The 24,904-nt window shown below is 41.5% G+C and overlaps 1 protein-coding gene across 9 annotated transcripts in view; it reads right to left on the bottom strand.

Moving 5' to 3' along the window:
- FAT3 (FAT atypical cadherin 3) overlaps window positions 1–24,904 on the bottom strand; it is a 410,737-nt gene that overhangs the window by 297,864 nt on the left and 87,969 nt on the right. For all 9 annotated transcript variants that reach the window (XM_061343747.1, XM_061343753.1, XM_061343751.1 and 6 more), the window contains exon 2: window positions 20,896–24,207. In XM_061343747.1, coding sequence (XP_061199731.1) covers window positions 20,896–24,190 — 3,295 coding nt within the window. In that variant the 5' untranslated portion in view covers window positions 24,191–24,207. The remainder of the gene's footprint in view (window positions 1–20,895; window positions 24,208–24,904) is intronic.

Genomic DNA, 24,904 nt, shown 5'->3' with positions numbered 1-24,904 from the left:
AAGGGGAAGGAAGGGGCCCTCTAATGTGCTAAAAATATAATTATTTAAACAAATGCATGAACTTCAGCTAAAAACACCATCTCAGGGAGAGCCCAGGGACACGTCAGGATTCAGCTTTAGCTCTCTGAACTAGTGGCGTGTGAAAGGGCTTATCTGTCACCATGCCAGGCACTTGGACCTCACTGAAGTAATGACAAGGCTGAGGAAGGGAGTACCAGAGTGGCAGATAGGACATTATCCTTAATCAGTCCATCATGCACTGTGGAAAGAGGGGCAGGTATCTGTGCACAAAGTCTCCCCAAGATGGAGAACGGAAAACACTTCCTGCACTTTGATTATCAAAAATGCTTTTAAGAAAATGCAGCATGAATTTCTATGCCCTGCCCAAACACAGTCACACATCCCTGCGCTAGTAACACAAATATTGCAGGGTGAACATCCCCACATTTGGAGGGCCCAAGGTCACAACGCAATGGGTTAGGAAAACCATAAAATGACCAGAGCGGTCAAAGTAATTCTGATCACTGACTTTGATGACTTCATGCAGTACTCAAAAAAGTCAGGAAATGAATTATTTATATTAAAAACAAAACCCCATTCAGCAGGCTTCTGTACTCATGCACTTATCCAATGTATTAGTCACGTACCACTACCAACACAGAATAAAAATACATTTTAACAAATTTTACACAAAGCTAAGATAATTCCTCTACAGGCATGTTAGTCCACAAATCTGCTCTTTCATTTAGCTCTGGCTGCCAGAGTCTCTTGTGGACATCTATGACACAGCTCTGCCAAACCCATACTTCACTTCTTGACATTAAGTACTAAATTCATAATGCAGACACACATTTGTCCTTTTCAAAATTCAGCTGAAATGTATTACTTTAGATAAGAGCGTGACCTGCCCAAGTCACCTTCCAAAACTCAGAATATCTCCACTGAGGCACGTGCTCCAATCTTCACGTCCTGGCTCATACTGAAACAGTAGCTATGTACACCCAAGCATTTGACTTGGACTTATGGGTGCTTTGCGTGTCATGGACATGTGGAAGTGCCATTCATAAAGCAGACACTCATGGTAGGGCTCACTCTACAGGCAGAACCAGAGGACACCAGGATCTTTCCTGATCCTTCCCTTCCTTCCTTCAGGATCCAGGATCCTGAAAATTAAGATTTTCACACAGAAAATATCATGCAGAATACTCCTGAGGCCACAAAGCTCTTCATTTGAACATGTTTAATCTTACACGACTTCTATTAGCCCGGAGGGTGATGGGTTAAACTAATGGTGAACTTTGCACTTTGCAAACAGACTCAAATTGACTCCTTAAATTTACTTCTAAGAACAAACGTAATGTTAACATATAAGGAAATATCTGCCTCTGGACTGCTTAAAATATGTAAGCATTGCCTTTTTGGGGCTAATGTAGCTAGAAAGGGGTCTGTACAATACACCACTTCCTAAACCTCATGGATACCAGCCCTGCTGATTAGTTGTTTCAATTCTGTAGTCAAATGGAGGTCACTGCAGTAGGTGTTTTTCAAATGAAATGATGAGGATGGGGAAGGATGTAGGGAGGATTTGCAAGAGATGAAAACAAATGACACTGGCCTTGTAATAAAAATTCTGAGTGCAGCAGGGAGGGGAAGATGTATCATCATTAGCTCATTTACCGGTTGTGAACTAGAGAGGGCTCATATCCATGAATCTTTCCAGGCTGCATGAGCATTTTTAAGAAGGCAGTGAGCTCTAGCACGTACACATAAAATCAGACCAAATGATCATGAGTAATATACACACAGAGTGAAAAATAACAGTTGAAGTTTTCTACCTGGAGGACTGCTGCAGTTTGCCACATTTTGAGCAAGAGCCATGGCAGGAAGCTCCGAAAAATGAGCCATGCTCTGTTGGAGGAACCCTTTCAATGGAAGAGGTAGAGCAAAAGCCAGCTAAGGACTAAGCCTAGGACTAAGCTCAGTGAAGTACTTCGCCCCAGTTAAGGTCAAAAACAAATTCTGACCCAGAAACACATAAAATTAGGCACAAGGAAAGCGTGAGGACAACGGTATTCTTGTGATTCTTGACCTTACTACCCATATAGAAATAAGGTTGGATTTTCAAACCTAAGAAAAAAGAAAGATTTAGCAAATCTGACTTTCAGTAGCACTTGTGCTCCTTCATTACACGGGCTACTCTGAAGAACAGCAACAGCACAATAAAGTTGATTAATAAAAGAAAGAGGAGACTCTAGGTCCATGCAAGGAGACATCCTTTCAGGGGTAGCTACCACTCCATCTGCCACCCCCAGGAAGAAAAGCCTGGAGTCATTAGAAGACAGAAAGAGATCATTACAAGAGGCTATGTGAGGGTCTGGCAGTAATTCAACACAAAGATTTATCGGTCTTGTTTTGTGAGTAAAGGCAGAAGACATCACAGTGCTGGCATCTTGTATACAAGGAGTAATGACTTAAGTACTCTTTCCATGAAATGAAAGAGAAGAAACAAACAGCAGCTGGGAAAGGAGGAGGAGATGATATGGAAAAGAGAAATCATCCTCAGTGAGGATATTTTCATCTTAGGTGAACTAAAGCATTGGCATTTACATCATGGCAAGGCTGGCCGTTAACTTCTTCCTCCATGCTCAGTCACTTCTCTTCCTCAGGTAGGAACAAGACTATGATGGTGAAGAGAAGATGGACCTAGCACGATGGGCCAGTTCTATGACTGGTTCATTGGTTTGAACTCTGGCAACAGGCCTTTGGAATTACACAGGAATTTGAAAACCTAAACCATACCAACAGAAGCTCCTTAGTATTCACTGGTTGCAAGCTGACTGAGAGAACATCTTTCTTCTCAGTGGCGTCTTCTCTCTGGTTCAGCTCTTCATTTTCACAGCTGAAGATGGAGATTGAAAATTGATTTCAAAAAGGGCTGAGTTCCCATTCCAAAACACTCGGACAGGTATTTAAATCCCAATGGTTTCAATAGGTTAAAAGGACTTAATTGAATCAGGGCTCCATGCTGGTGGCAGGGACAATAAGAAACCCCAAGACAGATAGACAGGAGAAGAGGACATACATACATACATACAGGGTATGTATGATATTGCTGGAGAAGGGTTTGGAAGGGAAAAAGACATTGAATTAAAAAAAACGGGAGAAAGGTTTCTACTTAATTGAAGATTAAGAAGAAGTAAAAATAGAAAGTGCAACACAACTGAAGGTAACAATAGGTTCAGAGCAGAAGGCAGGAGATTACTTAATAGTTTCACACAAATTAATTCCTTTTAATCTTTTCATACACATTGTAAACAAGATCTTTCTATCCCACAAAAATTACCTTTTAAAGGCTGGGTAAATACATTAACTAATCCTAAAATCCCAGAAATCCCAGTTTACTTTTTTCTCTGTTTTGAGAAAACAAAAGCAAAGCAGGGAAGAGCTCTGTAAACAGTTCTGACCTTCAGCTAGCCTGCCACTCTGTTTATTCAAAAAATAAAACACTGTTTCAAGCAGCTAAGGATAAAAAAAAAAAGTGGTAATTTAAATGGAAATGGCTACACCATATTTGCAGTAACCAAGAGGATGCACCCTAAACATTGATAATACTAGACAAAACCCACAGAGCAGATGGCTGGTACTAGCACCCAGAAGTGAAGTCAGGTGGAGGATAAAAGTCTCGCTTCTCTTTCTTGGAAAACAATTTAATAATCAGTCTAAAAGTATCAAGCAGCACGGCAGTAGAAGTAATTTTGATCATAGAATCATGGAATGGTTTAGGTTGGAAGGGACCTTAAAGATCGTCCAGTTCCAAGCCCCTGCCATGGGCAGGGACACCATCCACCAGACCAGATTGCTCCGAGCTCTGCTCAACCTGGCCTTCAGCACTGCCAGGGATGGGGCAACCACAGCTTCTGTGGGGAACCTGTTCAGGGCCTCATCACCCTCAAAGGAAAGAATTTCTTCCTTATATCTAGCCTAAATCTCCTTTAGTTTACTATAAACTGAATTGTTACTATTCCTTCATGTGCCCATTCATTCCTGCTGATATTAGCACATACCTTGTACTTATGAGCCAGGTGAAACAGCAGCATTACAGGGGTACAGACACAATGGGTGCTCATATGCCCATCTCAGATGTTATGGAAGGACCAAGGCCACCCTCAAGGTCAATCACTGTCACAGCCTGAGCAGCCAGGTCTAGGGGTGATCAACACAACCTGACCCTGTGCTTCTGAGCAAAGGACCTTTGCAAAGGACACTTCCCGAGCCACCACTACAACACAGTGATCTGAATTATCTCATTTTCACAGACTGCCTTTTAAGAGTAGAATATCCCAATGAATAATACAAATACACTCATTTCCTTCTGCTCGTTTTATATACACATACACCAGATTTTTGATTACTGCCTAAACACCCTAACATTAAGGGGGTAACCCATCACACTCAGCAATACAGAAATCTCAATTAACAGCAAAATAGAAACATGAATTCATCAAGGAGTTTCTTCATGAGGTCAGAGATATCTGTGTACTGCTTACTGCCCAGTTCCCACTCAAGAGAGAAACCATATCTAAATACATAACTAGAGATGAAAAGGCCAGTGCCTCCCAGGGTGAAGAGCTCTAAAGGCACATGGTAGGAAGGTTACAGGATGCAGATATTGCCACTGATGAGAAACACGGTCTGGAGGATTCCGAGTTGAAGTTTCAGGACAATAAAACTCGAATTCAGCAGCTGCTGCCATGGTATAACAACTGGCAAGACAGTAATTTTGGTTTGTTGGGTTTTTTTTCCTGTTTCTTTTTCATCTGCAATACTGTATATTTCGCTGCCATGACAACTAAACATTTTCTGCCCATCTGTATGGTGAGAGAATAGATATATACATCTGTTCATGAATCTTGTTTTTAAAAGACAGATAATATTTTCCCAACTTTTGTGTGTTTTTTAAAGCTCTCTTCAGAATGAAGCAGAATACTGCAGCTCCTCTAAAATACTAGTCCATAAATCACGCTACACAGGCAGTATGGTGCCCAGGAGACACTCTTAACATCACTCATCACCACCACAAATGAAAAAGTCAAACCGGAGGCTGGTGACAAGGACCAGGGAATATTAGCTTCAGCACATGTTCCCTCCCCATGTTGCCTTTGCTTATCACCATTAGCAATATCACTACCTAGAGACCTACTTCCTTACTGGCTGATTAGAAACAAAAGCCATTTTCACACACAAAAGGAAGGACAATATATGAATGACTAGGGACATGGAAAGACATCCTATTGCTGTGTAGTTTAATAATTCTTTAAAGTCTTTTTAATATCTCCCATCGCAAGGCTTCCACATCTACAAAACACATAATTCAATAAATAAATTAACTTCAGAGACATCAAACAACTCAACCAAGGCTGTAGTGTCACTAATCTTTGTGCTTCCCTAATCCTTAGGCACCTCCTCTTAGACCCTGATCCCACAACCAGGCTGGGCTGTGACACTGGCAGACGAGATTATTCCCACCCACTATAACCAACAGATTCCTGATATCTGCAGGAAGATTTCCAAGTGCACTTTAGCTTCAGATTAGTGGAAAACTAAAACAAATAGATAAATAAATAGGTTCTGGAATTAAAGCACTGCAACATGGAGAAAATGGGGGGTTTGATAGGGAATAGCTTGAAATTTAGATTACACTGTAAGGAAGATGCTCCTATACACTGAAGCAACAAATAAAAACCAAACAAACAACAAAAAAACCACCACAAAACAAAAAAATAGAACAAAAATTCAAATAAAGCAGAGAAGGTCAAACATCACATGAAAGAAGGGAGAGGTCTGCACTTAGAAGTCAATACGGTTATTGAAACAGAGTGGAAAAATGGAAGGAATATGAGACAGCAGAACATCCTTCCCTAAAAGACCTATTACTGTCTCTTATGCCGCGTAACTCAGCAAATGCTTTGGCAAGGCAGTGAAGCTATGCTAGACACATTCCTTCAGCAAATTTTTGAGCCAAAATATCACGTGCTGCAGGCAGCATTAATGTGCTTCCCTGGCTTCAGCACGCTGCTTGAACCGCCTGGCCCCGAGCCCAAAATTGGGAATTAGTTGCTCGGATTAATTCCTGTCACCTCTCTGGTGAGCCTCATACTGGATTTAAAACAAGGACACCGTGACAGGGCTCCTTACTGACACAGAAACTACTCTAAGCAGGCAGGTTAGCTATGAGCTGCTGAAACTGCTCATTAAAGTAAATGAAGAGAGAAGCAAGCTCCCAGTGTGCTCACCCTCCCCTGCAGCCTTCCAACCCAGCTATGCTCATGTTATGTGGATCAAGCCATGACATGGATGCAGAAGCTGCATCTCTCTGACATGCTTTGCTGTTTGGTGTCCTGCAGCTGGGCACACCACTGGTCATGCAGGGCTGGAGGTCCTCCAGGGGACCAGTCACAAAATCTCTGGTTCTGGTTAGTAGCAGAGCCCTGTCTCACACTGTACTCTCCGTAAATTACTTCTGGTATCACTGAAAGTATTATCTGACTCAGGAACACCTAAGCATCCCTTTCCCACAGCACCTGAGAGGCAGGTCCACAATGGTCCAGAAACTCCCAAGTCCACCAAAATGGTCTGCCATTATTTCTTGCATGGAATGTTTTATGAAGGGGAACTTCCAACAGTCATTTCCACTTCTGGCCATCAGCTCCACCATCACTGGACTACCTGCAGCATGGAGCTATGGCCAGTCCCTTGGCCAGGCCAAACAGACAGAGTGGTTACAGCAGACACAGAACAACAATAAAGATTCTTCTCACTTGTTCCTGAAACATATTCTGTATTTTGTTTCCACCCAACACTTCAGAAAATAAGGATTCGAAGCATCATTCACCTCTGGAATACTGAAGGGAACGATTGGGCAATCTGAGCACATGGCTGTTGGGTTTGTCTACTGCAGTGAATGTAACATTTCTGTAGTTAATTATTTGGAATAAATGTAATAGTTTAAATAGGTCACTGCAATGCTACAGCTCTCCTTGGAGATTAGACTGGGAAAGAAGTGAGTCCCCAAGGGGCTTCTCCTTTAACACCCTCCAACTCAAAATACCAAGTGACTGCATTACACACAACTGCTGCAGTGCATTTTTATACGTGTTCCCATCAAAATCACTCATAGCATTTTAAAGCCATTAATCATGCAAGCATCATAACTGGCACAAAACTGCCTTTGACAATGTGATGATCATTAGATTTATTGTACAGACAGGTAAAGTGAGGCATGAAAAGGTTAGTCGCACTGCCAGGGGGATTTCATCTCCCTCTGTAACATGCAGTAAGTAGCTTTATTCATCCAGTAACAGCAACTTGATAGTTGCTCTGACTTGTGCTTTCAGCTCAAGGCTCAGGGGCCCACGCCATAAACACCACATAGCAAATAAGCATCCTAATCAGCTAACGCACCGAATCCCCATCTGTGCACACATCCTGCCTGCTCCATCCCAGCTGCCTCTTCCACACCAAAGCCAGGACAAAGCAGCAGCTCTCACCACATGTTATATCCAAGCCATCCTCCATCTTTCTTCAAGCTTACTGGGACAACGCTCAATTGAGCAACCTCTACAAAACAGGGATTACAGATCTCCTATATGGGCAAGTTGTAAATGTCTATATATGGCTCAGGATGAGTGTCCCGGGTTCAGCAGTAGCTGAACATGACATAATTTATACTTTTACAGTTCCATGCATGGATGCTCTCAGGGTCACAAATATTAAGAGGGCAACACAAGTCTTAGCTTTGTACCTGATCTCCTTTCTCTACCTCCACCAAAATACCCAGTGTTTGCAGGGCCCATAAATCCTATCAGGGAATTGATCCCCTCACTCAGGAAAAGAAAAAGAATAATTCTCTTACTGCTTTCCTGAATTGGCTCACCAAGTGGCTAGTTATAAAACCAGAGCCACTGCTGGGAGGAGGTAGAAAACAGCAGGACAAGGAATGGGCTGCCTTTACTGTGATCAGAACAGATGTATGCCAGGTTTAAAGGGAGCTGGGAAGAAAAGCCTTATTTTACTGAAAAGATGGGATTCTTCACAAGCAATTCAAGTTAATACACAAGAAAATGGTTTGTTTGTTTTCCTGTATTCGTCAGCCCTTTAGGAATCCTGCTGGGGAAGGCAGTATCTCCTGAATCCAGACGACTAGGAAAAGGGGATCACAGCTCCTTTGCCAGAGGTTCCCATCCCCTCCAGGAACTTTCCAGGAGAATCAAAACTCTCTTGTTAAAGTGGATTTGATTATGAGTGACAGTGTAAAGCAGCCTAGTAACCCCCCCTGTGACCAACCACACAGTCATCCCTAACCACATTCAATTTCTAGACACAGCTTCCAACTGGTACCAGAGGAGTTTTAATTCATGGATACAGAGAAGGAGAAACAGATTTTCTGAGAATTAGCTGGATTTTATCTTTGCCAGTGACAGATTAATGTTCATTATGAAAGATTAAGCAATTAAAGGAAAACCTCGTGAAAGAGCAGAAACATATGCAAAAGGTTTTAAGCACTGGTACGTTTACAGAAAGACAACACAAATGCTTCTGTCTTCCTAACAATTCATACAGCACTTTGCACTGCAGCAATGGCTACAGCCAGTGATCTCCACCAGCAGAGCAGGTTTTCTTCCGCTTTCAACATCAACGAATTCAATTTTTATAGTTCATATAATTAAGACATAATTTAGGTATTACTTTCCATCTTTAGAGGGAAGCAGCAATGGGTTTTAACAATAAACTGATAGCAGCCAAACTCTAGAGTCAGAACTCCTAAATCCATTAGGTCACATTCACTAAACAGATTTTGCTATTTATCTTTCAGCCAGCACAGCTAAGTGCCAGTCCTGTTCCTACCTCATAAATAGTCCCCATCTCACCTCCAAATGTCACTGAGCACAATCTTCCTTTTGGGTTATTTTGCCTTTCTCCAGAATGACTCTTTGCACTTCAGAAGCATGTTGCTGCCCACACTGAACTAAAAGGAAGATACCTCATTAAAGGCAGAGCCACACAGGGATGCAAAGGAGCCACACACTCACAAAAAGCACTTAATCTCATTAGCAAATGACTGGTGTAACTGCTCGTCATGGAGATGAAGGCACACCATTAGCTCTGCATGTAGGTATAGAACGCACAGAACGCACTTCGCCATTGCTGGTCCTATGGGAATAAAAATCACACATTAACAGTCTGTGAGGCTTCCAAAGGTTGTGGCATCAGTAGCTCAACATGGGATGAACCTGCTGTGCTCAGGACTTTCTTGAAGAGCGGGATGAGGTGCGTGGCTCTGAACAGCAGCAGTGAAAACGTTCAAGTGAAGGAGGCTGCTCCATCCCTGAGAATGATGCTGTAGCTTCTCAGAGCACCAAGTGATGCTCAGAAGAATGAGCCCCGGAGTCCTGCTGAGGTTTTGCTGTGTTTCCCCTCCAGCTGCCATCAGCCCATAGAACCACCACAGCAGTCCAGGGACTCCAGCTATCCCTGTATCGGGTCATGCTGCTGCTGCTTGTGACTATCCAGGGCTCCTTCCCCCACAGATCATCCCAGAGGAAGCAGCACTAATCACTGACAATGGATTGGACTGCAATCTGCATCACCTGAGAGTTACTGCTTAATGATAATTAAGGCAGTGTTAAAAATCCACAACTAATATAGAATCATAGAATAGTTAGGGTTGGAAAGGACCTTAAGATCATCAAGTTCCAACCCCCCTGCCATGGGCCTTGACACCTCGCTCTAAAGTTTAATATATGGCCAGTATAAGCAGTGCAGCACAAACCTGCTCATCCTTACAGACCATCTCAATCCAGTCCTTTTAAAACCAGCTCCAAGACCCTCTACAGTGCAAGAAGGGTGGTCTCACGTGGAAAGACATGCTGAGAGTTGGACAAATCTGTCCCATCTATCACTGTATGCCATGGCATTCACAGAGATGCTGAGCACTTCAAGTTCCCACTATTTTTAATGCATTTCTACATTGCAATTTCCCCACTTCTCAAAGAAGAAGAATCAAACTATTAACTTATCTACACCTCTCACACCCTTACAGTAAAATGGGAAACTACATAAACGTTGTACATCAAAGAGCTTCCTTCATTAAAATGTGAAAAATAATTTGTGTACTTTAGATGAAAGGTGTTCTGGGACTGTGAAGTATTCTGGCAAATTTAATTAAATCCCATAGTTATTCTCACATAAAAATAAAGCTTTTGGGGGAAAAAATATTAAAATTTTAACTGATTCACAGTTAGGGTTTGTTTTCTTCTTTTTGCAAAATCTTTACCTTATAAACTGAGAAGCAAAACTATTTTTAATGACCTGTGTGTAAAGTTACATTCCCAGAACAGGAATTCTCAGTAAAAATTTCAAATGAAGATGAAAAATCCACAAATAATTACGCACGCAGTTCATTATGGGCTGCAGTGATCTAAAATCACAAATTAATTTGCTATGCAAATTGTAATAAAACTGAAAAATCTAAAGCTCCAATTGTGCAAGATGAGCAGATCTGAGCGTCTCACTGTGAAAGCAGAGAGCTACTGAAACCACATACAATCACATTACCCTGAGGCCAATGTAAACACTTCTTCATAATTAGTCCTGACATAAATTAGAGCAGGAAGGTTTAATTTTATTCCTTACAGTTGCTAGCATGATTATTCATCAGTGGCAATGGCCACAAGCTCAGGTTCATAACTAAAACCTGATTTTCACTGGCAAAAGCAGCTATCTACCCTGAGCCAGACTCAAACCTCAGTATCTCCTTAATCCCAGAGCTGCACACCTCTCTGCTCCATCACTTTGAAGAAGTCTTACTTTTACATGTACAGTGAGCACATTTTGCCCAACTCGAAGATGACTGTATCATCAAAGTAACCAAAAACATTTCCTAAGAGAAGCAGCTTCAGGCTGCCTCCCTCTTGAGTGGGTCTTTGGGTAACCAAGCTGCAAAGTTTGGTAGCATCTTCAGGACATGATACAGCCATCAAAGAGCAAAAACATCAATAGTGGAGGGGGCAGGTAAACTCTGCAGCATACCCTCATGTTTCCAATCATTTAGATGTGAGATGCTCTGGAAGGTTTCACAGCTCTCAGAAGACTCATGCTCCCCATTTTCTTTCTTGCTCTCCCAATGTAGAGAGCATGGAGGAAACCAAGCAAAGCCCTACATCTTCACACACTTTCTGCTCCCCAGGTACACTGCAGCAACACTTGCCTGAGCAGAGGGCAGATACCACTGGCAGGTCTCACTCAACCAGCTTCCACCACCCAGGCTCAGGCTCACCTCCCCTTAGCTGAGCACTGTGTTCATACCCAACTTGTGTGACAATCTCCTAACCACAACTGAAGGGATCTACCCACAGACAAAACAATCAAGCCAATGCCAGCGGACAGCTTAATTTTGAGAACCACAAAAAATGCATTAGCGCAAATGCCTAATGCAAACCAACTGCGATGAAAACTGCCTCCCCACATGCACTCCGTTTGGCTTTCTCTCAGTTATTTCTTATTGGCAACACTTTAATGCTAATAAGACACCATAAGTGTATGAAATGCAATAAATATGTTTACATTAAACAGCAGACTACAGATTAAAAGAATCTGTTCTGTGAAGCTCTTCATCCAAACATCTATTTTCAGGTAAACATACATATAGAATAGAAAGAGATCTGAGAGTGGAAGACTGTGGTTATTTTATTTCAGTTTTACCTTGCTGGCAAAGACCTAAAAAGTTCCAGTTTCTCAACACTGAAATTAGCCAAACAGCCTTAAAATAGAACATAATTTTTCAGCAATGAGAGCAATGAAAGATTGGAAGAATTTTCCAAGCTAGTGCTGCATTTGCCATTACTTGTAGTCCTTGAACAGCAAACAGCTTTGTAAAAAGTACCCTTTAATCTGGCTTCCAAGGTAAATCCTGGATCTTGCCTATGTACCGAAGCAGAGAAATTGGTATGTAGACTTCTATTTTTGATCAGTCCACTGTCACCACCTGCCTCTGCTCCAAAGTGCTCCACAAATTCCTGATTAACTCTCTCTAGTTCTACTGCTCCCTATAAAGCCCCACAATGTGTTGCAAGGGTCAGACAGCAGGATTCATCCTTGATTTTATTTGCCACTTTATGCTCCTCTCTTCTGGACTTGTTTCAGGAAAGGATTAGGCAGCACAGCAAAGTGACTCCATGTAATCTTAAGACACTGTTGAAACATCCTGCTCTGTACATCCCAGCAAGACAGGACTGCTCATATTGCTCTCCACATGCTCATAAACTTGCAGTTTTGCATTAACAACATCACTTCTCCGTGCCTCTGGGCTTCCACTGGTGCCTTGGAAGAGCTAAAATGGATTTTTATCCAGTTTTCTCTGAAGTACAAGAAATTGCTCACATGGGAAGGCAAAACATAGTCTGAAGTGATGCCAGGATAAAGCTGGTGCTCAGATGCTCAGGATGAACACCAGCCACTGGAAGTCAATTTTCCTCTAGTATTATCTGACTACTTTGTGGTGTGGTCCCATCATCAGCACTTTGAACATAAGCTTTTCTGCAGGAGCACCTGGGTATAATATAAAGGATGATGATGCACAGGATAACGCAGGGGTCACTCTAGGCTTACACACTGAGGGAGAGAATAATACAACATACAATAATGCAAAATACTCCTGCAAAAAATCTCAAGGGTGGTAAAAGTTAAGAGGAAATGCAAACTGCACATTAGTTATTAATAAATAACTTGAAGATTGATATGAAATGTGCCATCACCAGGAGCATCCTGAATAATAAAGGAGAATCTCTAAACATTTTCCAAAGAAGGGAAAACACGCAAACTACAGCTAGCTATAAAACTGTACACCATGAGCTGTTTTATGGGGTGTAAAGCCAAGAAAGCTGAACAGCTTGAATGGAACAATTCTGCACGACTGGCCTCACTTAGGAAACTTTGAAAGGATGTCAGAATGATACTAAGGGCCCTTTGAAGTAAGTGTTTTTGTAAGCTGATGAATTGTTTTAGGGTTCATATTACTAAATAAAAAGTTAAAACAAATTCACTCCAGTGGAACCAAGACAAGCCTTGTTCCTTTACTAATTTACAGCTACAAATGACAAGGACATCATAAACACAGAGAACATATAAGAAACCTCTTGTTTTTCCACCAAAACTTTTTTCTTTTTGCCTTTAAAGAAAAACGTTAACAATTACTTTCCTAAAATTGGAAATCATAAATTAAGGAAAGCTTGCACTGTTGAAAGCTGCCAGAGATAACTTGCAGAGCAACGATAACACAGTACTGTAGATTCAGAAATAGCTGCTCCCAGGAATGCTTTATTCATGCCTGACACAGACACAGGATGACAGACCACATTTTGGCCAGGACCATGCTCTGTGATCTGCTTGGAATGCTACTTCCCAAAGAGGCTGCTCACAGCCAGGCTGAGGACGGACAATATCCAGTTCTGAGTGGCTGCTGCAAGTGCCTTGCCATGAGCATCCCCCTTTCCAGAGTGATCTCAAGCAACACCCATTGACACTTCTCTTGTATGGCTTGAAGTTACTTTGAAAACTGGTTTTAGAAGCCTGGGTTAACAAAGTGGCTCAAAAATACCGGCCCTAGGCAATGGAATTTGCCTACACTTACCAGGAAAATGAAGAACATCTGTAATAGTAATGCCTCAAAACTCTACAACGAATTCAGTTCTACCAGTGAGTCTGCATGGATTTATCCACCAGCTCCTACAAGCTTTCGTAAAATTAAACAAGCAAGAGGCAAAACCATCATGTACCACAATCTATTTTCATTTTCACTTAATTTTGTTTCAAGGAAATACTAGTAACAGCCCCACATAAATATGTATCAGACCACTCAAATTGTAATAAATGAAACTATCCTTCAACTTACATACACAATAACTGAAAAGCGTTTTAGAAGACAGCGACAAGATGGGAGAAGTCTGAAGCAATAAATATATTCCCTTCTGCCAAATAGGTATAACAGTGCAGGCTGGTCTAGTTTATTGTAAACTATATCATCTGGCATTTCTAGTTTCCATTATTAATCGTTTGAAGCCATGAATAGGGTTTTCCAACACTGACTGGCTTCTTTTTTAGACTCCAGCCACAGTTTGTCAGGAATTTCTATCACTCTTGAGGCACCTTAAAAGGTATCAAAATAGAAGATCAGACTGCTACCCTTGGCACCGCAAATAAAAACATCTAGTCTGTAATAATTTGAACTCCATCTCCATTTAATAGTATCTGCAAGATGTCAGTGCTGTTGAAAGACAGGCTTAGCTTATTAATTTGAATTTCAGGCCTGAAAGCACCTAAAGATAACAAGTTAATAGGGTCATCCCCAGCTTGCATTCTTATCAAGAGAGCCTTTATCAGGTGAAAATTAGTGCTGGTTAATGCCTAAATTTAAAGTCCCAGTGAAAATCAGGGGACTCAGACTCCTGAATAACCTTAGGAAATGAGGTTAGTAAGTTCTGAAAGCGTTGCTTAAGTCCCTACTTATGGGCTTTGCAAGAACATTAAAGATCCCCTAACCATTTCATTAATACCACTATTTTATCTCTGTGTTCAATTTCAATGGGACTTAAGAAGATGTTTCAATCCTTTTCTAAGAAACAGCAGCAGACTTATTGCTTCAGTTTTCCCACCTATACAGGGGAATTAGTCATCTTGGAGCACTGCCATACCAACTCCCACCAAGCCTACAGAAGTCACTGCAGCAGAACACGCTGAGCGCGTCCAGTCTCTCTGCTCCTCTAGAACTCGTTTTGTTCACTTGCTATTACTAGTACATCTATGGGTAGTGTAGGGGTAAATATAGAAACTCTTTGAACGCCAAGCTGTTACATCAACCGTGCAGAGAGCAGAAACACATGCCAGACTAAAAAGTGGAGCTTGAGTCAAAAGAGCTGTTTAGCTGAACCACAAATCATTAAAAGAAAGACTTCAGCATTTAAGCTAGGCCTGATCTCATCTAATTTAACCTTTTGAGAAGTTAGGAAGTCCAAGTCTCTGCTGCAGCCAGAAAAGAGGCACTGCTAGATGCTATTTAGTCACCCAAGGTAGGTGGTATCATAAACACATACGCATCTGTTGGACTTACCACCAGCTCTTGAAACAGCAAAAATGCACCACTCTGCTGTAGTGTATCAGCACCATGAGGGATGTACATACCAGAGCTGAGAAAATCAAAGCTTTTAAGAAGACAGTAGAGGACCTCTGATAGAGATCATTTCCAGAAGAGTAGTGACATCTATGAGAGCGATCACTATGATGAAAATTCAGAGCACACTGCCATCCCATGAAAATCTTTAACAGATCTCTCCTTATTTTGTGTTACAGTAATTTGGAAATATAGAGGGTTTTTACACAATTAACTTCTACAGAATTGCCATTAGCAGACTGGTGAGGAGTGTGGAGGAACATACCAGGCAGGAAGCACTACTAGAGGTGAAGAAATGGCTTGAGCTTCTCCATAGGCCGAGTTGCATAGGGGGAAGGTTATTGCTCACTTCCACAAGTAAGATCAAAGTACCAGATCCTGATGACTTCAACAGATAAAAAAGGTGGGATGCTCTGTCTAGCAAAGTATTCTCAGAAAATGAAAAATCATAAAATATTATTTGCATAACTCTCATGCCCTATACTCTTAAAAACCTTCTTTCCACTTTTTACTTCTAGAAGTACATTTATTTATGTGTGGGTATCATACTGAGAGATAACTTCCTGAAACTAGGCTGGTAGAGAGTAGTCATCACAAATTACCTTGCATGTAAACCTGACAGTGTATCATAGAATCACAGAATGGTTTGGGTTGGAAGGGACCTTGAATATCATCTATTTCTAACTCCCCTGCCATGGGCAGGGACACCTTCCATTAGACCAGGTTGCTCCAAACCCTGTCCAACCTGGCCTTGAACACTGCCAGGGATGGGGCAGCCACAACTTCTCTGGGCAACCTGTGCCCGTGCCTCACCACCCTCACAGGGAAGAACTTCTGTCTAATCTAAATCTACACTCTTTCAGTTTAAAGCCATTCCCCCTTGTCCTACCACTACAGGCCCTTATCAAAAGCCCCTCTTGAGCTTTCATGTCAGTAACTTTAAGCACTGGGAGCTGCTCTAAGGTCTCCCCGTGCCTTCTCTTCTCCCAGCTGAACAACCCCAGCTCTCTCAGCCTGTCTCCAGAGCAGAGGTGCTCCAGCCCTCTGAGCATCTTTGTGGCCCCCTCTGGGTTTATTACAGACAACAGGAATGGGTGACACCTGACCAAAACAAGGTGTTTAGTGTAGACCTCTGTCTCTGAGCTAGTCGTACAAAAGACCTTTGCACATTTTTAGGACGTGATTTATCCAAATGATTTCCTACTTTTACTTTAGGGTAAAATGAATCATGTTTCTCAATTGCCCATTTCTCTGCTGACTATGAAGAAATCCTACAGTGGCTAGCTCTGACAGTGGATGATCATATTTTACCATATAGATTACATCTCTTGAGTCCAAAAATGAGAGGGATCCAAAAATAAAAAAGGAGGATACAGAAGGAAAGAGAGAACCCATAAATGACAGGATCACGTTATATGCTCCTCAGTGCATGGATTTTAAGTGGCAAGCTTGTGACATTTATACCAACACTCAATAAATAGCCCAATGAAGACAGTTTGAATGACACACCTAGGCTCACAACAAACTCAATCTCCATTGAGGAAGGAATCAATAAATTAAGAGTTCTCTATGAAAGAAAAAGTTTCTTTTTTTTTAATTCCAGAAAAGTCTTAAACCAGATTTTTAGCTATGAATCATGAGTTGAGATGTAAACCCATGCAAAATTTAGCCTGCTGGCTAAGGTACTAGTGAGAAACTAGGGATGGAGTTGGAGGAGGTCAGGAACTGCTGCCTTCTATTTCAGGAGAGATTTCGTTGATTTATAAATTTATACTGGCTCTGCCTCCTGGAAAAGGAAAATAAATTCACTGAAATAAATTTGGAAGTGATTCACAAGGCTGTGGGACCAAATTCAAGTAAAATTTCACTTCCTCAAATACTTCTAGCTGGCAAACACTCGCTATGCTTCTGGTTACTACCACATATGAATTGGAGCATTTAGCAGTGAATGCTGTTAACACAACGATGACAATCCTCAAAACCAATTCTCTATGACACAAGGCAAAAAGCAGCACTGTGGAAAGGAAGTCCCCATGTCACATCTCTTACCAAACTGCCACAGCACCAAGAATTGCACGTATACTCTATGCAGGGAGATCCATAGTGGCCAACATGGAGTAAACTCCCAAGCTTGCTCACCACTAAGACTGTTCAGACCTGAATGGAGAACAGCTTGCTGTGGACCCCACACCAAATCCAGGTCAAGCTCAGTTAGATCACAGAATCAGCTAGGCTGGAAAAGACTTTTAAGATCAGCAAGTCCAACCACTACCCCAGCACTGCCAAGTCCCCCACTAAACCATGTCACTAAGGGACTTACCTACACATTTTTTGAACACTTCCAGGGATGGTGACTCCACCACTTTCCTGTGCAGCCTGTTCCAATGCCTGAGCACCCTCTCGGTGAAGAAATTTTTCCTAATATCCAATATAAACCTCCCCTGGCACAGCTAGAGGCTGTTACCTCTTGTCCTATCATTTATTCATTTGGAGAAGAGACCAGCCTCCTTTCAGGTAGCTGTAGAGAACAATAAGGTCCCCCCTGCACCTTTTCTTCTTCAGACTAAGCAACCCCAGTTCCCTCAGTCTTTCCTCACAGGATGCACCTACATGTACCTATATACATCTATGCTGGAACAAGAACAATGCCACCATGCCTAGTGCGCAGCAGCGTGGTGAGGTGTGGATCCACCATGCGGGGCAGCTTGTCCTTGGGCATCTCTGTACCGTATCCTCTCCTCAGTACTGACCTGCCTCAGGGAGCACAAGCGCTTCATGCTCAGCGCACAAGCTGACACCATTAAGATGAAATATTGCAGAAGAATAAAAATAATGTACTTGAGCAGAATTTTGCTAAAATCACAGACTTGCTTGGAGTCCAGCCTGCTCACATAGCAGGATGAATTTGGCCCAGTTTATATCTTAATGATTATAATGGATACTGCAGTCTTCTTTTCATTAAGGCAGCCAAAAATATTGATTTGCTGTACTTCGTGCTCCTGCTTACCTTCACAAATTTCAGGAGAGACGATGCACAAGCCAATAGAGTGGGTCAGTTTAAAAGTGACAAATGAACTACACTGAAACTAAATAAACAGCTATCTCTTGGTAAATTAATTCAGTATGTGATTTGAGTCCTCTTCTACAGCTAGAAAGCTGATTCATCATTCACCAGCCTTTAAGTTCCTACCAGTTCAATAGCAGAGTATGAATGTTGTGCCCTATTTGACACTGCAGGTCAAATTCTTCACTGGCCTTACAACAGCATAACTTGGAGTAACTCCTGAACCTCCAGCCCCTGCTCTCCACATTGTCCTAGCTGCAGCTATGTGCCAAGTGTTCTCCAAGTAGGTTTTAAGAAGGTTTCAGTTGTATTGAAGAGCTGGGGAAAACAGAGAAAAGAAGAATCCAATAGTCTTTTGATCTGCTGGGTTATCTAATGTCTTTGGAACAGTTTAGTGAAACAGCCCAGGCTGATTTTCATAAAAATACTTGTGAAAGTGTGAAAGGTAGATAAATATTTGCAGCTTTTAAAATTTGGGGATTGTGAGCTTTTTTCCCCACACAAACTAGATTTCAGTTCTGGAAACAAACTGAGTATATTTAATGTGGAGTATTGATAATAATTCCCACTCATGTCAAAACATAGAATCATAGAATCACAGAATAGTTTCGGTTGGAAGGGACTTTCAAAGGATCTAGTCCAACCCCCCTGCCATGGTCAGGGACATCTTCAGCTAGATCGTGCTGCGCAGAGCCTGGCCTTGAATGTCTTCAGGGATGGTGCATCTACAGCCCGTGCCAGTGTTTTACCACCATCGTTGTGAAGATTTTTTTCCTGATGTCCAGGCTGAATCTGTCCTCTTTTAGTTTAAAACCATCACCCCTCGTCCTATCACAACAGGCCCTGCTAAAAAGTCTCTCCCCATCTTTCTTATAGCACCCTTTTAAGAACTGAAAGTCCACAGTAAGGTCTCCCGAGAGTCTTCCCAGGCTGAACAACCCCAACTCTGTCAGCCTTTCCTCATAGGAGAGGTGCTTCACCCCTCTGATCATTCTGTGGCCCTTCTCTAGACCCTCTCCAACAGCTCCATGATTCCTGCTTTAATGAACAGGGCTCCTAATTTATTACAGGCTATCGCCCCTATTAACATAGGCACAGGGTTAAAAACCTGGTTCATTTAGTAATGCGCAACATGCACTAACTTACTCTTCCCCCACCAATTCCTTTCAGTTCAATAGATGTTGAATCCCAAGATTTCCAGAGCAATACTGCAGCAGTTGGACCAGTCTCCCACTGTTTTATAAGGAACCTTGTTTAGCTCAAGCTGATGCTACTCAAAAAGCAGTTAGGCCAAAATTTTCAAATGTAAGAGCTTAAAACTGAAATTCATGTTCAAAACGGTAAATAATATTGCCCAAATGCCTTCGATTGCTATTACCACTGTAGGACTCTTGAGTTTGTAACATTTCTGGAAATTAAAGTAGGTGCCCTCTTGGCACCTACAAAACAAGTTTAATGTTTCTGGACACGCGGTTTTGACTGTTATCATCTGTGCACAGCTGCAGCAGAGAGACTACGGCACAAATAGAAGAAAAATATTTTTCCCTGCTTACGCTCAGATGCGATCCACAGCATTTGCAATGTCATCTGTTTTTCATAATGTTCAGTTTAGAAAGCTGACATTTGATTAAACAGTTTGAATTTGCCAAAACATACATTTTCATCTTATGTTTTAATACCACATTCTCAATTAAAAGCTTTAGAAAAAGACATACAAAGTCTGCTTAATCCACAGTAAACCCACAGACCTAACATATTTAATATAATTTCTGAAACTGTTGACTAATATTTTCTGTTTTCCTCACTAGTCCTAGTTCCACAGCTGGAGCATGACTCCCCACAGCTATCAGACATTTAAACAGTCAGTTTGTCAAGTGGCTTACTAGACAGCCTTTTATACTTCGTATTTTCCACATTTTCCAATATGGTGGCATGACAGTGAAATTCAGCATCTTCAAAATCTTTCCTCTATTAATAGTGTTTTCTAAGATCAATGTCCACCATATTACCACCACTAAAGGAAAGCTAGAACAGTTGGTTTACAATTAAGCATTGTCCCCTGTATTTCTAGCTGTTCATAAGCATGCCAATACTGATGAACACCATGCCACAAGAAATCTTATACAGAATGGCATATCATTTCATACTGCTAACTCCCATGAAAAATGACTCACAACAACAGTAAGGACAAGACCACAAATAGGTTTCAGGGTGACATAATTCTTGTTTCATGCTCCTTATTTCCTTTTGCTGCTTTTAACACTGCATTCAAGGTCATAAGTGTTGTGACTCTGTGGAGATGCCCTGAGTAATTTACAATGATCAACAGATAACACAGTGACTGAAAGCAAGTCATTCCATAACTATCACTGCTTTCTAAATGGAGTCATCAAATAGCTGCTGAAAAGGAACATGTATTATTTCACACCTACAGAATGATGAATGTAACCAGGTAATTAAATCATGTCATCACTGTACCTGGAAAATCCTTATTTATAATTTCAGCTTGCCTGTTAATAAGAACTGAACTTCTTATTAAAGGTAGAACATAATTATTCCTAAACTTTGCTTGTGCAAAAACCTCTACAAAGGGAAATCAGAAACTCACCAGTTTCTTCATCTATGCTGAATCTCCCCAGGCCACTGCCGTCCCTGATGGAATACTGGATCTCTCCATCCCTTCCGGAGTCTTCATCTCGAGCAACAACTTGCAAAACACTTGTACCTATTCGGGAGTTTTCCTTTACAGATCCAATGACAGCAAAGTCAGGAAAATAGGGGGTATAGAGATTTTCGTTAACATCCACCACTTCAACTTCCACAAAGGAAACCGAAGAGAGAGAAACTGGGCGCCCCTTGTCCTTTGCGCGCACGGTCAGGTTATAGAACTGCTGCTTCTCGTAATCAAGCTCTTTGTTCAAGCGGATGGCACCACTCGCTTTGTCTATCTCAAACCGCCCATTGTAATCATTCACCAGTGAGTAACGGACTTGACCTCCCAGGCCAAGATCTGGATCGTGAGTTTCCAACCAAGCTATGACAGTGCCGACTGGCAGGTCCTCAAGGACTTTCACATTGTAATTGGATGGGATAAAGGCTGGAGAGCAATCATTGACGTCATCCAGAAACACCTTTAGAGGCACAACAGAAAACTGCTGATGGCCACTCTCTGCTTTGTCCCTAGCCTCAATCTTCAGTGTGTAGTTTGATTTTGATTCCCGGTCTAGTTGATCAGCCACATACACCATTCCTGTTGAACTGTTGATAGCAAATTGCTGGGTATCTGTCAGTACTGAGTAGGTCACCTCACCATTAGCTCCTAGGTCTTTGTCTCTGGCTTCTACCTGGATAATCTCTGTACCAAGGCTTGTACTTTCTAAAATATTGACTGAGTAACTATCCTGTAAAAAAACAGGCTTGTTATCATTTGCGTCCTCCACAGTGACAGTCAACAGTCCCCATGCAGATTTCTGTGGATTACCTAAATCATAAATTGTAATATTAAGGACATAAAGCTCTCTTTTTTCACGGTCCAAGGGCATAAGAACATTAAGTACCCCCGTCTCCATGTCAATGTTGAAACAGCTATCTACGTTACCATCAGAAATTGTATAAAGTACTCTTCCATTGAAGCCTGAATCTGCATCATAGGCTTTTATCCTCAGGATGGTGGCACCAACTGGCAGATCCTCTGAAACCTTTACATCAGTAGGGAAGGATTTGTCAAAATGCGGTGCCTGCCTGTTCACCGAATAAAAATCAAGGAAACCATCTTCCAAATTCAGCTTTACATTTGCTTTTGCCTTTTTGAGTAATTTTTCTGCTAGCTTCTGAGCAACTCTAGTTTCTCTACAGCTAAAGGCCTTTGAAGACACTTTCCCATGAACTACTGAAATATTGACAAACATAGCATCAGCAAAGTTCTCTCCATCAGTTGCCGTTATCTTAAGGCCAAAATTGCTGTTCTTTATGCCAGAATTAATTAGAGATTTTTTAAGTTGCAGGACACCAGAGTCAGGATTTAAATAAAAAATGCCAAGTTCATTTCCAGAGATTATTTTGTACTTCACGAGCTCTAACTCATCTATGTCTATTGCAGAAACAGCAGTGATGTGACCGCCAACAGGAAAATCAGAGGAAATCACCCCCTGACATGCCACTTTTTCGAAGAGGGGTTTGTTATCGTTGACATTGCCTATGTATATGGTGACATTCACCTCGCTTTCATGGCGGTAGGGAGAACCCCAGTCGGAGGCTCTCACAGTGAACCTGTAGCTTTCTGGTGAGGACTCAAAATCCAGCTCTTCAGATGTGCCAATGACACCTGTAAACTGGTTTATTGTAAACGGCAGTGAGTTCAGACTGGCAATGCTGTATGTTATATATCCATTCTCTCCCCTATCTTTATCAACTGCTGAAACTGCCAAAACACTAGATCCCACAGGGACACTTTCATTGACGAATGCGCTGTAGGAGGGCTGTTGGAACTCTGGAGTGTGATCGTTGGCATCTTCTAACCTGACAGTAACGTGTGCTTTTAAATCACTGCCTTTGTTAGTATATACTTCTAATTCATAAAGGTCCTTCTCAATGATTTTCAAAGGACGAGCAGTAGTAATAAGACCCGTGTTTGGATTGATCTTAAAATACTCAGCTTCCTCACTTGGAGATAGTCTATATTCCACACCCTGTGGCTCAGATATCAGCTTAACTACTGCAACCACCACACCAGGAGGTGAAAATTCACTGATCAAAAAATCATAGGCTTCCTTTTCAAACTTAATGGGGACAGTTTCTTTCTTGGGACTAGCAATGTGAACCAGCTTGACAGCAGAAAATTTCTGAGGAGATCCTTTGTCCTTTGCTTGGAGAGTCAGGTTATAACCATATGGGAAGCTGTCCCAGTCAATAGGCTTTCTTTCTTTGATTTTGTACTCAGTCATCCATTTACTGTCTTTAGTCAGAAAGAACTGCTCTAGTGGATCTCCAGCCACAATAGAAACAGATTCTATTTCTCCATTGGCTCCCTCATCTAGGTCATCAATGTTAACAACTGCATAGATAGGCTCCTTGTCTGATGGGAAGGGAATATGGGTTACCACAGTTATCGTTGGTGCGTGTTCATTTATACGTTCAATGTGAACATAAAGCTTGGCAGTGCTGCTTACACCATTGTTTCCATAAAGCTTCATCCCACGGTCCACAGCCAAAATCTCAAGATCATACCTGTTTTTCTCATCGTAGTTTAACCGTCCACTTAAGGAGATAACACCACTCGTAGGATGAACTGAGAAGAGATCAACTTTGTTTTTGAAGTAATAATAAAATTCACCATTGGACCCAATATCTGCATCTGTTGCAGTTACCTGTGCAATGCTAGTCCTTAAAGGAGTGCTTTCTGCTATCGTGACAGAGTACGTGGTTGGTGAAAACAAAGGTCTTAAGTCATTCATATCCAAAACCTGGATGTTCACTTTTGTCCATGCTTCCAAGTCCTCTCCTCTGACAGACCCTTTCACCATCAATAAATAGTTGTCCTGGATTTCTCTGTTCAAAATAGCAGAATTCCCACCTTTAGTCCTTATTCTTAGGAAGCAAAAGTCAGCAATGATGACTTCCTCTGCTTTAAAAAAGCCCTCATCATCACCAGACACTATCCGGTACTTGATATCCCATGAAAGGTCAGCCAAGGTAATGCCCATCCTTGCTTGACTGTTGACGTAGGTCCTGGCTGCAGAATTCTCGTACACCGTAGCATTGTAAGTGGAATGTGTGAAGTGAAAGCCAAGTGGAGTGGTCCCATGAACAACCTGGCAAACAGAGGCCAGGAGCTTAACAATCAGAAAGGCGAGGCATGAAGGAGGTGGCCGTGAGCCTGACCAGCAGCCCATATTCACCTCCATCACATCATTCTTTCACCCTGTGACAGAGAGAGAAAACACAAAATAGGTGATCAGTAAGTGTCACGTCAAAATTACTTATTAAATTCCTAATTAAAAATACGTGCAACATCTAGTCAGTATATATTTTGAAAACATAAAGGGAGATATTACATACACACACATACACACAAACACATCGGGTTTGGATTGTATTTTTTCACGTGTGAGTGTGTAATATGTATGCATGTGCACGTAGATACACATATACCTAACTGTATGCCATAAAAAACTCTGCGATCCTACTGCATCTATACACACATGCACACAGCCAACAACCACAGTGAAAAAAATGAAAATCAGATGCACGCATTTGAATAAGTTTATATAAGAAGATGAACCACATACAGAAACTATTGTTTTTATTTACCAGTAGCTCCAACTAAGCCTAAACGTGTTTGTTTTCAGAGCATACTGAAAAGTCATTTTTAGTTCCAGTGTTTGGAAAGAAGACAGCATTTTTATTATGTGTGCAGTGCTGTGATAGTCAAATGTTGCCATTTTTTTATGGACAGTTAAGAAAGATCACAAGGTTGATGAATTTTGAGCCACCAAGAACAAGCAGCATATGAAAGTCACTACCTAGCCATTAGTTTAACTATATGTACCTTCAGAAAAAACAAAATTAAGGAAGAATTATAGCTAATTAAATGCAATTACATATATATGCATACACAT

This window comes from Neopsephotus bourkii, unplaced genomic scaffold (assembly GCF_033783945.1).
Source record: "Neopsephotus bourkii isolate Nb327-2 ecotype Australia unplaced genomic scaffold, CSIRO-AGI_Nbou_v1 NB_1825, whole genome shotgun sequence".
In the NCBI taxonomy this organism is placed as follows: Eukaryota; Metazoa; Chordata; class Aves; order Psittaciformes; family Psittacidae; genus Neopsephotus; species Neopsephotus bourkii.
The sequence above is the reverse complement of the archived record's forward strand: the minus strand, read 5'-3'. Positions and strand labels throughout refer to the sequence as shown.